We start from the raw sequence: 17,222 nt of genomic DNA on the forward strand, positions 1-17,222 counted from the left end.
AAGGACTTCCCACCCTAGCGCTAGTGTTACAAAAAAATGCAAAAAATTCCAGAAAAAATATATTTGTAGAAAAAATATAGACTCTTTAGAGGATAGTTGTGATGTCCTCCAAATGTGGTGATGGTGTGGTGGTGAATAGGTGGGGGATCAGTTCCAATACAAAAAGTTCCAACAAAAAAGGCAATTCCAAAATATGCTGATAACAGAAACAATCCAATCGAAAATGTGAAGGTGTGAGTTCCAATTGGTGAAACAAAATAAGGAAAATACACAAAAATTGGTGAAAAAATTCCAAAAATTATTGTGAAAAAAATTGTGAAAAAAATTATTGTGAAAAAAATCCAAAAATAAATGTGTAGATGAGAAAAAATATATATAAAAATATAGAATATAAAATATAAAATTAAACAAAGTTAAATCGATGTCAAAGTCCAGAGGTGGTGATTACCAACACCTCTGATTTTAGTTAAAAAAACTCTCTGTGATATGTCCAAGTTTGCATGTGCAAAGGATACACAAACAAAAAAATACCAATATTGCAATGCAAATAAATGATGAAATACCTGAAAAAGAAAGAAAAAAACAATAGTGCAACACTGTATATAAAAGACAATAGTGGTATAAGTAACAAGCTCACCAGTATGTCAACGGGTTTCGGCCACGAATTGGCCTTTATCAAGACTATTTTTGGATTTTTTTCACAATAATTTTTGGAATTTTTTCACCAATTTTTGTGTATTTTCCTTATTTTGTTTCACCAATTGGAACTCACACCTTCACATTTTCTATTGGATTGTTTCTGTTATCAGCATATTTTGGAATTGCCTTTTTTGTTGGAACTTTTTGTATTGGAACTGATCCCCCACCTATTCACCACCACACCATCACCACATTTGGAGGACATCTGGAATTTTTTGCATTTTTTGTAACACTAGCGCTAGTGTGGGAAGTCCTTTGGGTCGACACCCACCTTTTATAACACGTCACGTCCCCTCACATCACCTTTGTTCTTGAGGTCCTAGATATAGGACATAGACGTTTTTGTAATTTGTGTATAATTTTGCATTATTTTTAAGTTCTATTTTTCAGTTGTATTTGCAGATATAATTTGCACCACTTTTTATTGCACCTACATTACCCACCAGGAGTCAACTCACATATTAGAATTAACCATCAGACAGATCCACACACCAGCATATACACTATGACATCACTTATGCAACCTTGAATATAGCGTACACCAATTTTATTCAACGATTCGTAAAGCTAGCTCACTCAATTGTATTTTTTATGTTTTAATTTTTCATGGATCCATGAATTTATTGTGATTTTTTATTGCAAGACTTAATGTCCAAACCCTGTATCTACTTTTATATGTGATTTTAACCGATTGTATATTAAATTAATTGTTACATCCTCAAAGCATCTAGCCTTTTAAGCTTTTTAGCGCTTACTATCGCTCCCCTATCTTTAAATGTATTTTTGTTGCCTTTGGTGTACATTTTTTTTTAACTCTTACACTTTACCCTAAGTCTCCACTCTCACAAACCTGATGCATGCTTGTTTGCGCTCAAGCAGACGCGTTTACTTTCAATTTGTAATACGTGCTCAAGTTATCATGGGCGTGAGATTGCTAATCACGATCCACGCTAACAATAGTACTTGTACTCTACCCCACTCTGTCTATTTAGATATAAACTGGTATCTGCTGTCTCCCTGAGCAGACCACAGAAATGTCCCATGTGCCATTTTTTTCTGTGGCACAGCCCTAGGGCATCTATAGTAATTATAGGTAATTTATCATTCATTTTCAGAGCTTTTTCCTAACTAGCCTTTGTGGCTCACAACAGAAATTTACTCAGTTTTTGTTCATCCAGGACTTTTTTGTCTTCTTGGGTAAAGGATGTTTGTTATCAGTCATTACACCATGCCATGTGAAGATTCTCGGTGTTTTGATACAGACCCTAATGTCAAGATTTATCTCCTGCTTTATGTATTATCAATGAATATAAGAAAACAGGATTTTTGCACTTACCATTGAACCCTTCTTTATGTTCTGAGTCACAGCACAAAACCTTTCCTGGACTGTGCTGTGCTTTTGGTCTGACTCTCCTTTTAACCTTTATTTCCACCTTCTTCCATTGCTTGGGTAAATGGTAAAACTGTACGTAGAGGTAAGTGAGCAGAAGCAGCAGAGACTTCCTGTTGAATAGATTTTTTGACATTGCTTGCCTTTTGCGAAACAAGTTTCTTAATTTAAATCCAATTGTCAAGAATCATCTCTTTCTTCATGTGCTGTCACTCAGAACGTGAAGAAACAAAATGTAATGGTAAGTACATCATTTCCATTTGTGAGGGGTACAACTTCTATTTATGAAGCCATACACATTATTTAATGACAATCACAGATAGATTCATTTAAATAGTAGTACTGTGAAAGAATTAACTCTGGTAATCTAATCATTTTAAGTTTTATATTTTTATAGACGGAGATAAAGCTGGATTATCTTTTGTTCTTTTTGACATAACAATTAAATGGTTGATGGTTTTCAGAAGATTTAAGATAAAGCACTCATCTCATGCCACAGATTCATCATGCCAGAATGCAAAGGTTGGACCAAGTCAAGTCTCGAGTCTTTGTATTCAAGTTTCAAGTCAGGCCCTGAGTCAACACAGTAAAGTCCCAAGTCAAGACAGGCAAGTCCAAGCCAAACTGCAAGTCCTCAACTTTAATCTTCAAGTCTTAAACAAACCATTAGTGCTCTTTGCAGAATTTAGGCCTAGTTTCCATTGAGATGGTAAATTTTGAAAACTGGTGTTAACATAAAAAATCTCAATAGACATTTACGGAGATAAATGTTTTTATCACCAGTTTCCACAATTTACCACCTCAATGGAAACTAGGCCTTAGTGTCAGAGTATTAATTACTATTGTACATGTATACTAATTTATACCAGGAAGGCTTTTAAAATATATGTTTATCCATTCCCAGTTCAATTTTATGTGAGGTTAGGTATAGACTATTTTCACTAAGGGCACACGTCTTTCTTAGTTCTATTTGTCTGTCTAGGGATGTGCTTGAAAGTGTGACATAAATGTATTAAGGGTAAGCAGTGAAAAAACAGCATTTTATTGGTAGGGGATTAACAAAGACAAAATCATTTTATAGAAATAACTCAGCTGCGTGTGTGAGAAACAAAGGCCTAGTTTCCATTGGGTTGATAAAGTTCCAAACTTCCAAAATTTACCAAAGTGGAAAACTAGGCCAAAGTGTGTCAGTGAATGTTGTTATATCTAAGACCTAGAACAATTATTTGGTACCTCAAGAAAATAGATTAAAAAAAACATGAGAGAGGAAACACAGATGCAGATGAGCCCAGATTGGTAAAAACAATATGCACATTAGATATGCAGTTGCAGAGACTAAAATATGTGAACAATAAAGTATCTTTAGTGAAAAAAACACTTTAAAAGCACAGGCAACTTGAACCCCCTCTCCTGGGAGCAGCATCTTGGTTTTTTACTAGTGTTAGCATTTCAGTTTCAGTTTCCAGTGTCTGCTCTGACTAGAAGATGTGATGTGGAGAATGGAGATTGAATTTCTGATGTGAGAAATCTCTTAAAGTGCAAGTCATAGAATGTGTGTAAAGTGCTCACATACAGGGCAGACTTCAACAAACATTCTTAGATAGTGAAATTCCCAGATTTTTTATAAGCTTTTTTATTACTATTTTAAACTACCTCCTCACCCAACACCAACCCCATGGAAAAAAAATATAGTAATAACATGACACCTTCCAATGGCTGGTGGTGCTCAACTCCCCAAGGTGTCACATATATATGGTCTTGTTTATAGAGTTCCAGAGACCAGCCTAGAGTGATCACCACTCTGATCTTTGTGTTTAGAAGGTATAAAGTCTTTCCAAGTCACAGAGCTCAAGCCCAAGTAAAGTCGCAAGTCATTCTTGTCAAAGTCTAAGTTGAGTCTTAAGGCTTCTTTGATTATGTAGAGTCGAGTCGCAAGTAATTTAATTTGGGACTCAAGTCCAAGTCATGCAACTCAAGTCTACAACCCTATCAGAATGTAACAGTACAACTGTCATATAATGAAACCCAAGTACTCTGGTGTGAGTTTTGTCTGCTGAGCATCTCCTACTTCCTGTTACTATATTGTGTGTCAGGGAACACTCATCAATCTAACAACACACTCCCAATGTATCTGAGTTTGAAAGCAGAACATATTCTTTATCTATTAAGCAACAAGATAGAAAAAAAACTATTATACTGCTGCTATAATCCACATGAACTTGTCCTATTAATAAAACTTGCATTCAAACTGCACATACTGAAATTAAAAATAAATCTTTGAATTTCCAGGATAATTTTGTAGTTCCTCTACTCTATATTGTTTTACTGGACAGAGGGTTAATTATGTTTGATAGTTAGTAATGTGTACCTGTATAACCAATAAAATTTAATTTTATTTGAGAGCACATGAAAGGTATGATAAATCTATTTCAAAAGAATAAAATCTGATTTTATACGATTGATATGGAATGTATATTTAGAGATGATACGTAATTAAATAGTCACCAATGAGTAGACTCCAACACAATCTGTCAACAGATTTTGCATGCATTAAACCATACTCTTAAGAAACTTGTGAAGTACCTGTTATTGATTTCACCATGAGACTAAAAAAAAAAAGGAAATCCATGAAAAATTCCGATATAAAATATTCCAATTAAATTATGTATGTACATGTGCAACAAATTCTATGCAATTTATAATATGCTAATTTATGAAATAATTCCTCATTCATAAGTGACTAAAGTCACACAATTGGTTAACAAGACAATTCTAATAAACAAGGTCCCTCCAATGGCCAGACATATGACTTATTAAAATATAATAAGTGGCTATCCCAGATAAGTTATGTCCCCACTATAGATTTGTTTGGAAGTGTGAATAAGCTTGCCTGCACATCTGCTTTTGGACATCAACATTTATTTTATTATGTCTCTATAAAGTACAAGACACTATGGCTGGTAAGATGTAGACCACTTTTCCATATGAAGTCTAAGCTGTTTATGTAATTAAAAATGTAAGTTTTATACAAATTGCACTAACTATACTAATTACACCGTCGTAACCTCTATATAAGGCAATGCATGGCCCAGATATAGTGGTTGATTCCAATATTTCAGTTTTTTCCAATTTTGGAAAATTAGGAACTGACATTATTTGCAGTTGTTGTTTACAAATTGATCACAATCTTTCAGAGTCAAACAAAGACAAGAAAATATGGTCTCTATTTTTGCCACAACTACACTTGGAGCGGACGATAATGGGTGATGATCACTGAAAAATTGAGTTAATGGTGATTGTGTGTGTGTTTTGCAGTTTAATAGAGTGGTGTTTATTTTCCGTTCTGGTGAGATTTTCATCTAATATCAAGAAGAATACTGCTGGAAATTGTTTTTCATAATAAGAATATTGCTGCATCTCATCTTCTAAAATGGAATTTTAACAGTTCTTACACTGTAAATCATGAAACTCCTAAGTGATCAGACTTAAGTTCCAAACCTCACTGTACAAAACAAGGTTAGCCTTGTCAAACATCTATAACTATAAGAAGACGGCAATGTGAGGTTCTAGATACTGTAAATAACTTTTTTCAAGATGTAATTTTTGGTACTTCTGCTTAATCTAAAAACTCATCTAATCTATAAAACAGGACAGGCTATTAAATACATGTCTGTCCTGCCCACTACCAAGGCACTATACAATAGTGTTGAATATATATGAATATATATATTTATATATATATACAGTGGGGCAAAAAAACATAATTTATGCTTACCTGATAAATTTATTTCTCTTGTGATGTATCGAGTCCACAGATTCATCCTTACTTGTGGGATATTCTCCTTCCCAACAGGAAGTGGCAAAGAGAGCACCCACAGCAGAGCTGTCTATATAGCTCCCCCCTTAGCTCCACCCCCCAGTCATTCGACCGAAGGCTAGGAAGAAAAAGGAGAAACTATAGGGTGCAGTAGTGAAAGTTTAAAAATAAAAAAATATATATGCCTGTCTTAAAAAACAGGGCGGACCGTGGACTCGATACATCACAAGAGAAATAAATTTATCAGGTAAGCATAAATTATGTTTTCTCTTGTAAGATGTATCGAGTCCACGGATTCATCGTTACTTGTGGGATACCAATACCAAAGCTTTAGGACACGGATGAAGGGAGGGACAAGACAGGGACCTTAAATGGAAGGCACCACTGCTTGTAGAACCTTTCTCCCAAAAATAGCCTCCGAAGAAGCAAAAGTATCGAATTTGTAAAATTTGGAAAAAGTATGAAGCGAGGACCAAGTAGCCGCCTTACAAATCTGTTCAACAGAAGCCTCATTTTTAAAAGCCCATGTGGAAGCCACAGCTCTAGTAGAATGAGCAGTAATTCTTTAAGGAGGCTGCTGTCCAGCAGTCTCATAGGCCAAACGGATGATTCTTTTCAGCCAAAAGGAAAGAGAGGTAGATGTAGCCCTTTGACCTCTCCGTTTACCAGAATAAACAATAAACAATGAAGATGTTTGACGGAAATCTTTAGTTGCTTGTAAGTAGAACTTTAAAGCACGAACCACATCAAGATTGTGTAACAGACGTTCCTTCTTTGATGAAGGATTAGGACACAGAGAAGGAACAACAATCTCTTGATTGATATTCTTATTAGAAACAACCTTAGGAAGAAACCCAGCTTTGGTACGCAAAACCACCTTATCTGCATGGAAAACATGGTAAGGGGAATCACATTGTAAAGCAAATAGCTCAGAAACTCTTCGAGCCAAAGAGATAGCTACTAAAAACAAAACTTTCCAAGATAGAAGCTTAATATCTATGGAATGCATAGGTTCAAACGGAACCCCTTGAAGAACTTTAAGAACTAAGTTTAAACTCCATGGCGGAGCAACAGGTTTAAATACAGGCTTGATTCTGACCAAAGCCTGACTAAATGCTTGAACGTCTGGGACATCTGCCAGAGGTTTGTGTAGTAGAATAGACAAAGCAGATATTTGTCCTTTTAGGGAACTAGCAGATAATACCTTCTCCAAACCTTCTTGGAGAAAAGACAATATTCTAGGAATCCTAATCTTACTCTACGAGTAACCTTTGGATTCACACCAATAAAGATATTTGCGCCAAATCTTATGATAGATCTTCCTGGTGACAGGCTTTCTAGCATGAATCAGGGTATCAATGACCGACTCAGAGAAACCACGCTTTGATAGAATAAGGCGTTCAATCTCCAAGCAGTCAGACGCAGAGAAATTAGATTTGGATGCGTGAACGGACCTTGGATTAGAAGGTCCCGCCTCATTGGCAAAGCCCACGGTGGAACCGAGGACATGTCCACTAGGTCTGCATACCAAATCCTGCGTGGCAACGCAGGTGCTAGCAGAATTACTGAAGCTCTCTCCTGCTTGATTCTGGCAACCAGACGTGGGAGGAGAGGAAACGGTGGAAATACATAGGCCAGATTGAAGGACCAAGGCACTGCTAGAGCATCTATCAGTACCGCCTTGGGATCCCGGGACCTGGACCCGTAACGAGGAAGTTTGGCATTCTGACGAGATGCCATCAGATCCAATTCTGGTGTGCCCCATAGCTGAATCAGCTGGGCAAATACCTCCGGATGGAGTTCCCACTCCCCCGGATGAAAAGTCTGACGACTTAGAAAATCCGCCTCCCAGTTCTCTACCCCTGGGATGTGGATTGCTGAGAGATGTCAAGAGTGATCCTCTGCCCACCGGATTATTTTGGTTACCTCCATCATCGCTAGAGGACTCCTTGTTCCTCCTTGATGATTGATATAAGCTACAGTCGTGATGTTGTCCGACTGAAATCTGATGAATTTGGCTGCAGCAAGCTAAGGCCACGCCTGAAGCGCATTGAATATCGCTCTCAGTTCTAGAATGTTTATCGGGAGGAGAGCTCCCTCCCGAGACCATAAGCCCTGTGCTTTCAGGGAGTTCCAGACTGCACCCCAGCCTAGCAGGCTGGCATCTGTTGTTACAATGAGCCACTCTGGCCTGCGGAAACACATTCCCTGAGACAGGTGGTCCTGAGACAACCACCAGAGAAGAGAGTCTCTGGTCCCCTGGTCCAGGTGCAGTTGAGGAGATAAATCTGCATAATCCCTATTCCACTGTTTGAGCATGCATAGTTGCAGTGGTCTGAGGTGTAGGCGGGCAAAAGGAATTATGTCCATTGCCGCTACAATGAGTCCGATTACCTCCATACACTGAGCCACTGATGGCCGAGGAATTGAATGAAGAGCTTGGCAAGTGGTTAAGAGTTTTAATTTTCTGACCTCCGTCAGAAATATTTTCATTTCTACTGAGTCTATCAGAGTCCCTAGGAAGGAAACTTTTGTAAGAGGGAAGAGAGAACTCTTTTTTATGTTCACCTTCCACCCGTGAGCTCTCAGAAAAGCCAACACGATGTCCATGTGAGACTTGGCTAGCTGGAAAGTCGACGCCTGAATTAAGATGTCGTCTAGATAGGGCGCCACTGCTATGCCCCGTGGTCGCAGAACCGCCAGAAGGGACCCTAGCACTTTTGTGAAAATTCTAGGAGCCATGGCCAACCCGAAGGGAAGGGCCACAAACTGGTAATGCCTGCTTAGAAAGGCGAATCTGAGAAAATGATGATTATCTCTGTAAATAGGGATGTGTAGATATGCATCCTTTAAGTCCACGGTAGTCATATATTGACCCTCCTGGATCATAGGAAAATTAGTCCAAATAGTCTCCATCTTGAATGATGGAACCTTGAGGAACTTGTTTAGAATTTTGAGATCCAAGATTGGTCTGAAAGTTCCCTCTTTTTTGGGAACCACAAACAGGTTTGAATAAAACCCTAGACCCTGTTCCTCTATTGGGACTGGGCGGATCACCCCCATGGTATGTAGGTCTTCTACACAGCGTAAGAACGCCTCTCTCTTTGTCTGGTTTACAGATAATCGAGAAATGTGAAATCTCCCCCTTGGAAGGGAGTCTTTGAATTCCAGAAGATACCCCTGGGACACAATTTCTAAAGCCCAGGGATTGTAAACATCTCTCGCTCAAGCCTGAGCGAAGAGAGAGAGTCTGCCCCCTACTAGATCCGGTCCTGGATCGGGGGCTACCCCTTCATGCTGTTTTAGAAGCAGCTGAAGGCTTCATGGCCTGTTTACCCTTGTTCCAAGCCTGGTTAGGTCTCCAGACTGACTTGGATTGGGCAAAATTCCCCTCTTGCTTTGCAGTAGAGGAAGCTGAAGTGGGGCCACTCTTAAAGTTCCGAAAGGATCGAAAATTATTCTGTTTGGTCCTCATCTTACTTGATCTATCCTGAGGGAGGGCATGACCTTTCCCTCCAGTGATGTCTGAAATAATCTCTTTCAGTTCAGGCCCGAATAGGGTCTTGCCTTTGAAAGGAATGTTCAAAAGTTTAGATTTAGATGACACTTCAGCAGACCAGGATTTAAGCCAGAACGCCCTGCATGCTAAAATGGCAAAACCTGAATTCTTTGCCGCTAATTTAGCCAGTTGTGATGTGGGGGGGCCTCAGTTTAGGGGTACATAGGTAGTTTATGGGTGTTAGTGTACTTTGTAGCACAGTAGTTAAGAGCTTTATATTCACACGTTAGCCCATAAAGCTCTACTGACTTTTTTGGCGGTAGGAGTCTTGTCAGTAGAGGGTCTACCGCTCACTTCTTCCAAGACTCCAAATACCGGCGTTAGGCAGATCCCATTGAAAAGATAGGATATGCAATTGGCGTAAGGGGATCTGCGGTAGCCTGGAGTCGCGGTGAGGAGTGAGTGTTAGACCCTTTCCTGGCTGACTCTTAATACCAGCAGGCGGTAAAAAGCAGCGTTAGGTCCCCTTAATGCTGCTTTTGAAGGCTAACGCCAAACTCTAAATATAGGTGAATGTATTTCTGCTAATGTACTTAAATTTCATTGTTAGAGGGTACTTTGTATGTCGAATATTCATGTATTCAATTGCTTTATTTTTGTTGTTACCTATAAAAACCTCAATAAAATATTATTAAAAAATAAATAAAATAAAAAATTATGTGATTAATCCCCCCTGTTCAATAATCCCCTTCCGGAGATATTAACCCTTTATTTCATACAGATAAAAGGAGCCACACTGTGACCCTCCTGTGACAAAAGGCAAAGAATGATTGGGATATGAGGGAAGTAGGGGGAGTATTTGAGCCTTTGGCTGGGGTGTCTTTGACTCCTCCTGATGGCCAGGTTCAGTATTTCCCAACAGTAAGGAATGATGCCATTGACTCTTCTCATATTAAGAAGAAAAAGCTTATTTCTAGCAAAGTTTATTGTGGAGCGCTAATTAGCACACCACTTGTGATCTAGCCCTTTGAGTGTTGAATATGATATGTCCATTTTGTTGCCAAAATAAAGTGCAAAACCTGGGGTCAGGAGAATTGGGATCACCTAAGCCTTGCTGTTCATGCTGTGTATGGGTGATTTTCCCACTATCTGCTCAGATTTGAACATTTCCCAATATGGATATGGCGTTATCAGTTGGATTGTGATTACTCTGACCTTGAAATACACGGATTGGGAGTTGAAAAACCACCAATTAACGGGATTGGGATTGTAATGAACAATGTAGTTTATTAAAACTTTAATACATTATGGATTATTTAAGGTATATAATTCATGTAACTACATTTATTGCAGCAATCAATAAGTACTATAAACTTTTGCTGATGCTCCATGTCTCATTTGGTAAGTGATTACAAATATCTAGTGCTATTTGTATTGAATGGCATACGATCTCCATGTTATTGCTCTTAAAGAAGTCAAATAAGTGTTATTCAGACTGTTCTATTATGGGTTTTTTTTCTTTAAAATCTTGTGTGTAATATATTGACACTTGATCAACTTTATCTGCAATGCAAACATGAAGTTAAAGACTGTCTGCAATGTAATTATTCACAGTATAGAAAAAATACAAGGTCATTTACAAAGATGTCTACAAACTCTAGATGTTCTTCAATTTCAGCTGACAACTGTAATCATGATAACCTCATATCTGTTTCCTGTCTCTCGTCATCCATGACTGCTTTCTCAAGTGCACTCTGGAATGTCTGCTCAGTCCCTATCACAGTCCTATCTGCACAGGACATGTTCCTCTCTTAAATCTCAAGTCCTTCCTCTTTCTGGGAATTGTAAGACGACCACCCAGGCTGAGCTGTGATACTCAAGCCTTCTCCCAGGCATGGATGTCCACAGAAAAATTTCCAGGAGGGAGAAAGATAAAAAATGATCTTAAAGGGGTTTGTGATATAATGATGCATCTTCTTAATTAATCTGTCCCATAATGTTAAATCTCATAATATAGAGCTTAATTGTATCTGGCACTTTACACTACTTCACTACTTATGTTTTGATATGTTGTATATATTAAAGGGACAATCTACACCAAAATTGTTATTGTTTAAAAAGCTAGACAACGCCTTTACTACCCATACACCAGCTCTTTGCACAACCAACATTGTTATATTAATAAAGTTTGTAAACCTCTACATTTCTGCCTGTTTCTAAGCCGCTACAGACAGCCTCTTATCACATGCTTTTTTATTAGCTTTTCACAACAAGAGACTGTTAATCTATGTGGGCCATATAGATAACTGTGTGCTCTCTCCCGTGGAGTTGTGCATGACACAGTACTAACTGGCTAAAATGCAAGTAAATAGATAATAAATAAATAGCCATGAAATAAGGGGGCTGTCAGAAGATACAAGGTAATCACAGAGGTAAAAAGTATATTAATATAACCATCTTGACTGTGCAAAACTGGGGAATGGGTAATAAAGGCATTCTCTATCTCTTTAAACAATAAACATTTTGGAGTAAACTGTCCCTTTAACAGAACATTCCAGCACATATGATTCCAATATTCTAAGAAGATATAACCCCAAAAGATTTTGCTTAGCCAGTTTGCAATAAATGTGGACCAATGGTGCACAGGCTTACATACAGATCTCAAACTTACAAAATGGCTTTGCAGACTTTCTTTTCTAATTAAATCTAGTTGTGATTTAATGAAGATTTAAATGGTCATTCTAATGAAAAAATGATATGTTCTAATGTATTAGAGCATGAAACTGCTGCTGATCCAATAAGTAGTTGTTTGACCTAGCTGAGTGACTGCCGCTGCTCAAAGAGTCAGCAGCAGTTTCTGCTCAGCATCTGCAGTTTCTACGGCTCTTGAGTGGTCCTTTACCTATCCCCCACAAAGGGATTAAACAGTTGCAGGGTTGCTAGTGTTAAAATTACATGCTCTGATGAATAAGAGCATATCATTTTGTTTTCAATTTAATAGCTCTCTATTCTAAACTATTCTTATGTTCTTAATTGATGTGTTAAAGGAATAGTAATTTGCTTAACCCCTTAATGACAACTGACGTACTAGGTACGTCATGCATTAACAAGCAGTTAATGACAATGGACGTACCTGGTACGTCAGTTGTCTAACAGAGTGCTGGAAGCGATCACAAATGCTTCCAGCAGCTCTGAGGGTATTGCAGTGATGCCTCGATATGGAGGCATCCTGCAATACCACTTTACAAGCCCCCGATGCAGAGAGAGACACTCTGTGGCCCTCTCTGCACCGGTAGCGATAGTGCCGGGTGTGAGGGTGTGCGTGCGCGTGCACCCATTAGCCACACTGACACCAATGAATGAGGGCAGAAAGGGGAAAAAAAGGGATTTTTTTTAAAAAATATAAAAGGATCTGGGAGGGGGTGGGGGTATTGTGGGGGGCTGCTACACTACAGAAATAGTTTTTTAAGTAAAAATAAAATAAAAATACTTTTTGGGAGGTTTTTGGAGCCAAACTGTACCCAAGATGGTGGTAATTAGGTAGGGGAGAGGGTTAGAGAGCTGGAGGGGGGATCAGGGAGGTTGGGGCTAAGGCAGGGGTCCATCACAGCTAAAATACTTTATTATTTTTATTTTTAAAAAAAACAAAAAAAACCTCTTTTATTTAGTACTGGCAGACTTTCTGCCAGTACTTAAGATGGCGGGAACAATTGTGGGGTGGGGGAGGGAAGAGAGCTGTTTGGGAGGGATCAGGGGGTGGGATGTGTCAGGTGGGAGGCTGATCTCTAAAATTAACCCTGCAAGCTCCCTACAAGCTACCTAATTTAACCCCTTCACTGCTGGGCATAATTAACGTGTGGTGCGCAGCAGCATTTAGCGGCCTTCTAATTACCAAAAAGCAACACCAAAGCCATATAAGTCTGCTATTTCTGAACAAAGGGGATCCCAGAGAAGCTTTTACAACAATTTCTGCCATAATTGCACAAGCTGTTTGTAAATAATTTCAGTGAGAAACCTAAAATTGTGAAAAATGTTAAGTTTTTTTTTTTATTTGCTCGCATTTGGCGGTGAAATGGTGGCATAAAATATACCAAAATGGGCCTAGATCAATACTTGGGGTTGTCTACTACACTACACTAAAGCTAAAATTAACCCTACAAGCTCCCTAATTAACCCCTTCACTCCTGGGCATAAAACACGTGTGGTGCGCAGCGGCATTTGGCGGCCTTCTAATTACCAAAAAGCAACCCAAAAGCCATATAAGTCTGCTATTTCTGAAAAAAGGGGATCCCAGAGAAGCATTTACAACCATTTGTGCCATAATTGCAGAAGCTGTTTTTAAATAATTTCAGTGGGAAACCTAAAGTTTGTGACAAATTTTGTGAAAAAGTTAACTTTTTTTTTTTTTGATCGCATTTGGCGGTGAAATGGTGGCATGAAATATACCAAAATGGGCCTAGATCAATACTTTGGGTTGTCTTCTAAAAAAAAATATATACATGTCAAGGGATATTCAGGTATTCGTGACAGATATCAGGGTTCCAATGTAACTAGCGCTAATTTTGAAAAAAAGTGGTTTGGAAATAGCTACTTGTATTTATTGCCCCATAAATTGCAAAAAAAGCAAAGAACATGTAAACATTGGGTATTTCTAAACTCAGGACAAAATTTAGAAACTATTTAGCATGGGTGTTTTTTGGTGATTGTAGATGTGTAACATATTTTGGGGGTCAAAGTTAGAAAAAGTGTGTTTTTTTCCATTTTTTCCTCATATTTTATTATTTTTTTTTTAGTAAATTATAAGACATGATGAAAATAATGGTATCTTTAGAAAGTCCATTTAATGGCGAGAAAAACGGTATATAATATGTGTGGGTACAGTAAATGAGTAAGAGGGAAATTACAGCTAAACACAAACACTGCAGAAATGTAAAAATAGCCATTGTCATTAAGGGTAAGAAAATTGAAAAATGGTCCGGTCATTAAGGGGTTAATGCAATTCATATACAAACATTTATTAGTTGTGTTATAGCTTATCTTAGGGCACTCAAAATGTAAAGGAAAGGGTGCAGCTATTAAAGTGAATGTAAATTTTGATGCTAAAGTGCCCGGTTTTTAAAAATTCGATTAAAAAAAGGGGCACTTTAATTCATCAAAATTTACATTTCACTCGTTGTGAAAAAAAACTTACCTTTAAAACTTGACAGCAGCTCCAGCTTCCTCCGGTCATCGCAAGCCATTTCTTATGTCAGAAATGATGGATGGGTCATCCTCCAATCACGGCTTCCCCCCGGGGGAATCAGTGTCTGATTCAACGCCGTGATTGGCGGAAGCTCATTTTAGACCCAGGAAGAGGCTTTACGACGGGCGGAGGAAGCTGGAGCTACTGTCAAGATTAAAAGGTAAGTTTTTTTTCACAACGAGTGAAATGTAAATTTTGATGAATTAAAGTGAATTAAAATAAAATTTTTAAAAACCGGGCACTTTAGCATCAAAATTTACATTCACTTTAAGTCTCTGGATCGTGTGAATTTGTTCAATGCATATGCAATAACAGAGGCTCAGGAATGTACTCTGCTATGATTCTGTGGCGGGAGGATGGAATTTGATTGGCTATATAGCACATCTTAAAACCCCCCCAAAAAAATAGATGAGGGGGCTTAAATGGAGGACGGGGGATTTACTTTACTGACCCTTTTAAATATCTCTTATGATGCAGCTGTGAGCAGTTGAAAGAAAGAAATGTTTTAAATATTTTGTTAGCTATGTAGAATGTTCCAGGGTAAGTTACCATAATTTTGTATTTTTAGAGGTATGTAGCAGCAAAAGTATGCAAACCTAATTATATATACTGTAATGTTTTCATTTTCTTTAATTAAGCATTTTATTGGGATTCAATTTTGAGCTTGATGTTACTTTAAGTTCCTTTTTCATGAGCGCTTGTTTTTTTCTGGTGGGTCTTTTTACCTTTCTGTCCATGTTGTCTTAAAGCTGTTTAACTTGAATATTTAATATTCTTTTTGCCTTTTAACGTGTTAGTTTTTGTTTAAATAAAGATATAAAATAAAGATTGGCTTATCACCACCAAACCTAGAAACCTAGCTGAGAGAATTAATATCAGCTAACTTTTTATATGAGTGTTGATGTCAAGCATTGAAGAATTACCTGTGAAGTGTTACATGCACTCATAGGGGGAGATTTATCAAGAAGCCGATGCAGCGGTCGTAACTCATCCGCCACCTCTTAGGTGGCAGACTGCAATCATCCCGGTCAGATATGATCTGGATGATTGACACCCCCTGCTAGCGGCCAATTGGACGCAAATGTGCAGGGGGCAGCATTGCACATGCATTTCACCAGAAATGCTTGTGCAGTGTTAAATGCCGACAACATATGCTTTGATAATTCGGCCCCATAAACTTATCAGCATAAGATATAGGGATCCACTGATAACCTCACTTTTATATTGCATTGTCCCTCGTGGATAATATCATAGTTACAAACTCTGTTTAATAATTAAATTGCTTGTGAAGTTAAAATTAGAAACACGTTTCCACTTACACTTAGAAAAGCAGCAGGATTCTGCTCTTCCATCTCCTTCACAGCCATCTCCAAAATTTCCTTGGCTGAGTCCACTTTCTGCTGGAAGCTCACCATCTGATCATACAGGTAATCCATCTTCATCTTTTTCACTTCCTCAAACCCCTCTTTCTTAGCATTATGGTGAGCAAGTACTTTCTCTGCCATCTTCTCATTCTGATCCAACAAACGCTTTTCGGCCTCTGTACAGTTTTTCTACACAACACAAAATATATTATTGAGTTAAAAAACTAAACGCAGAATTTATAAATAGCAAAGCTCATATTTTTAGTAGATGACCCAAAAATGATCCTATAAATTGATAACATAATATATAAATCCAAGTAAGCATCTTGATCTAATTTAATCTTTTAGATTCCTTACAAGCTTGAAAAAGGCCAGTTTCTCTTTCTTGTTTAGGGTCACAAAGTTTTCACTGATGGAGCTCCCGGTATTGCAATATATATACTGTGGGAGTCAGATTGTGGTGCAACTCATGCTTTTCATGGAAAGTCCTCAAATGTAGGGCGATTTACTTTTTTGCTGTAGCTCTTTTCTTATAATGTTTAATTTTATCAATAAAAGTTAAAGTGATATGAAACACAAACATTTGTTTTGTAATTCAGATCAGAGCATACAATTGCTTCTATTATCGAATTTGCATTGTTTCCATGGCATTCTTTGTTGAAAAAAAATTAGTTCTGCCATCTAGTGCCATCAAGTGCTGTTGCAAATGGATAATGTTTTTTTGCAAACCTTTTCCAGGCATATTTACACTTCTGAGCTTCAGTCAACAGAATATACCTAGAGAACAATGAAGACTTTCTAATAGAAGTAAATTTTAAAGTTTTTTTAAAATCGCATGTCCTATTGCAATCACAAAAGAAAAAGGTTGGGTTTCATATCCCTAATTTTTAGAGATGATGTGCACCAACCAGTCCCACTTTCTCAATTTTGTTCTGTTTTCCTAAATCCCATTAGAACATATAGATACAGGTATACCTCGCTCATACAGCAGGTTAGAGACCAGAGCTCCGCTGTAAAATGTTTAGTTTAACACAAGCACATTAAAGTATTTGAATAGTATTCAATAAAAACTGTACAGTACCTGTAAAATAGTGACAATTACTGTAGTACATTTTGCCAGACTACGACACTGAGACACGGAGTGCACTGCAATGCTGTAGACATACTGAACTATGCATAACAAAACGGTACCAGTTAACTTTATCACAATC

General features: G+C 37.9%; 1 protein-coding gene across 1 annotated transcript in view; it reads right to left on the reverse strand.

Annotated features, from left to right (window-relative positions):
- CMYA5 (cardiomyopathy associated 5) overlaps positions 1-17,222 on the reverse strand; it is a 202,364-nt gene that overhangs the window by 118,838 nt on the left and 66,304 nt on the right. Inside the window, exons 4-5 of the mRNA XM_053701360.1 lie at positions 15,967-16,200; positions 4,673-4,695 (exon numbers count right to left, since the gene is read on the reverse strand). Of these exons, the coding sequence (XP_053557335.1) occupies positions 4,673-4,695; positions 15,967-16,200 (257 nt within the window). The remainder of the gene's footprint in view (positions 1-4,672; positions 4,696-15,966; positions 16,201-17,222) is intronic.

Source organism: Bombina bombina, chromosome 2 (assembly GCF_027579735.1).
Source record: "Bombina bombina isolate aBomBom1 chromosome 2, aBomBom1.pri, whole genome shotgun sequence".
NCBI lineage: Eukaryota > Metazoa > Chordata > Amphibia > Anura > Bombinatoridae > Bombina > Bombina bombina.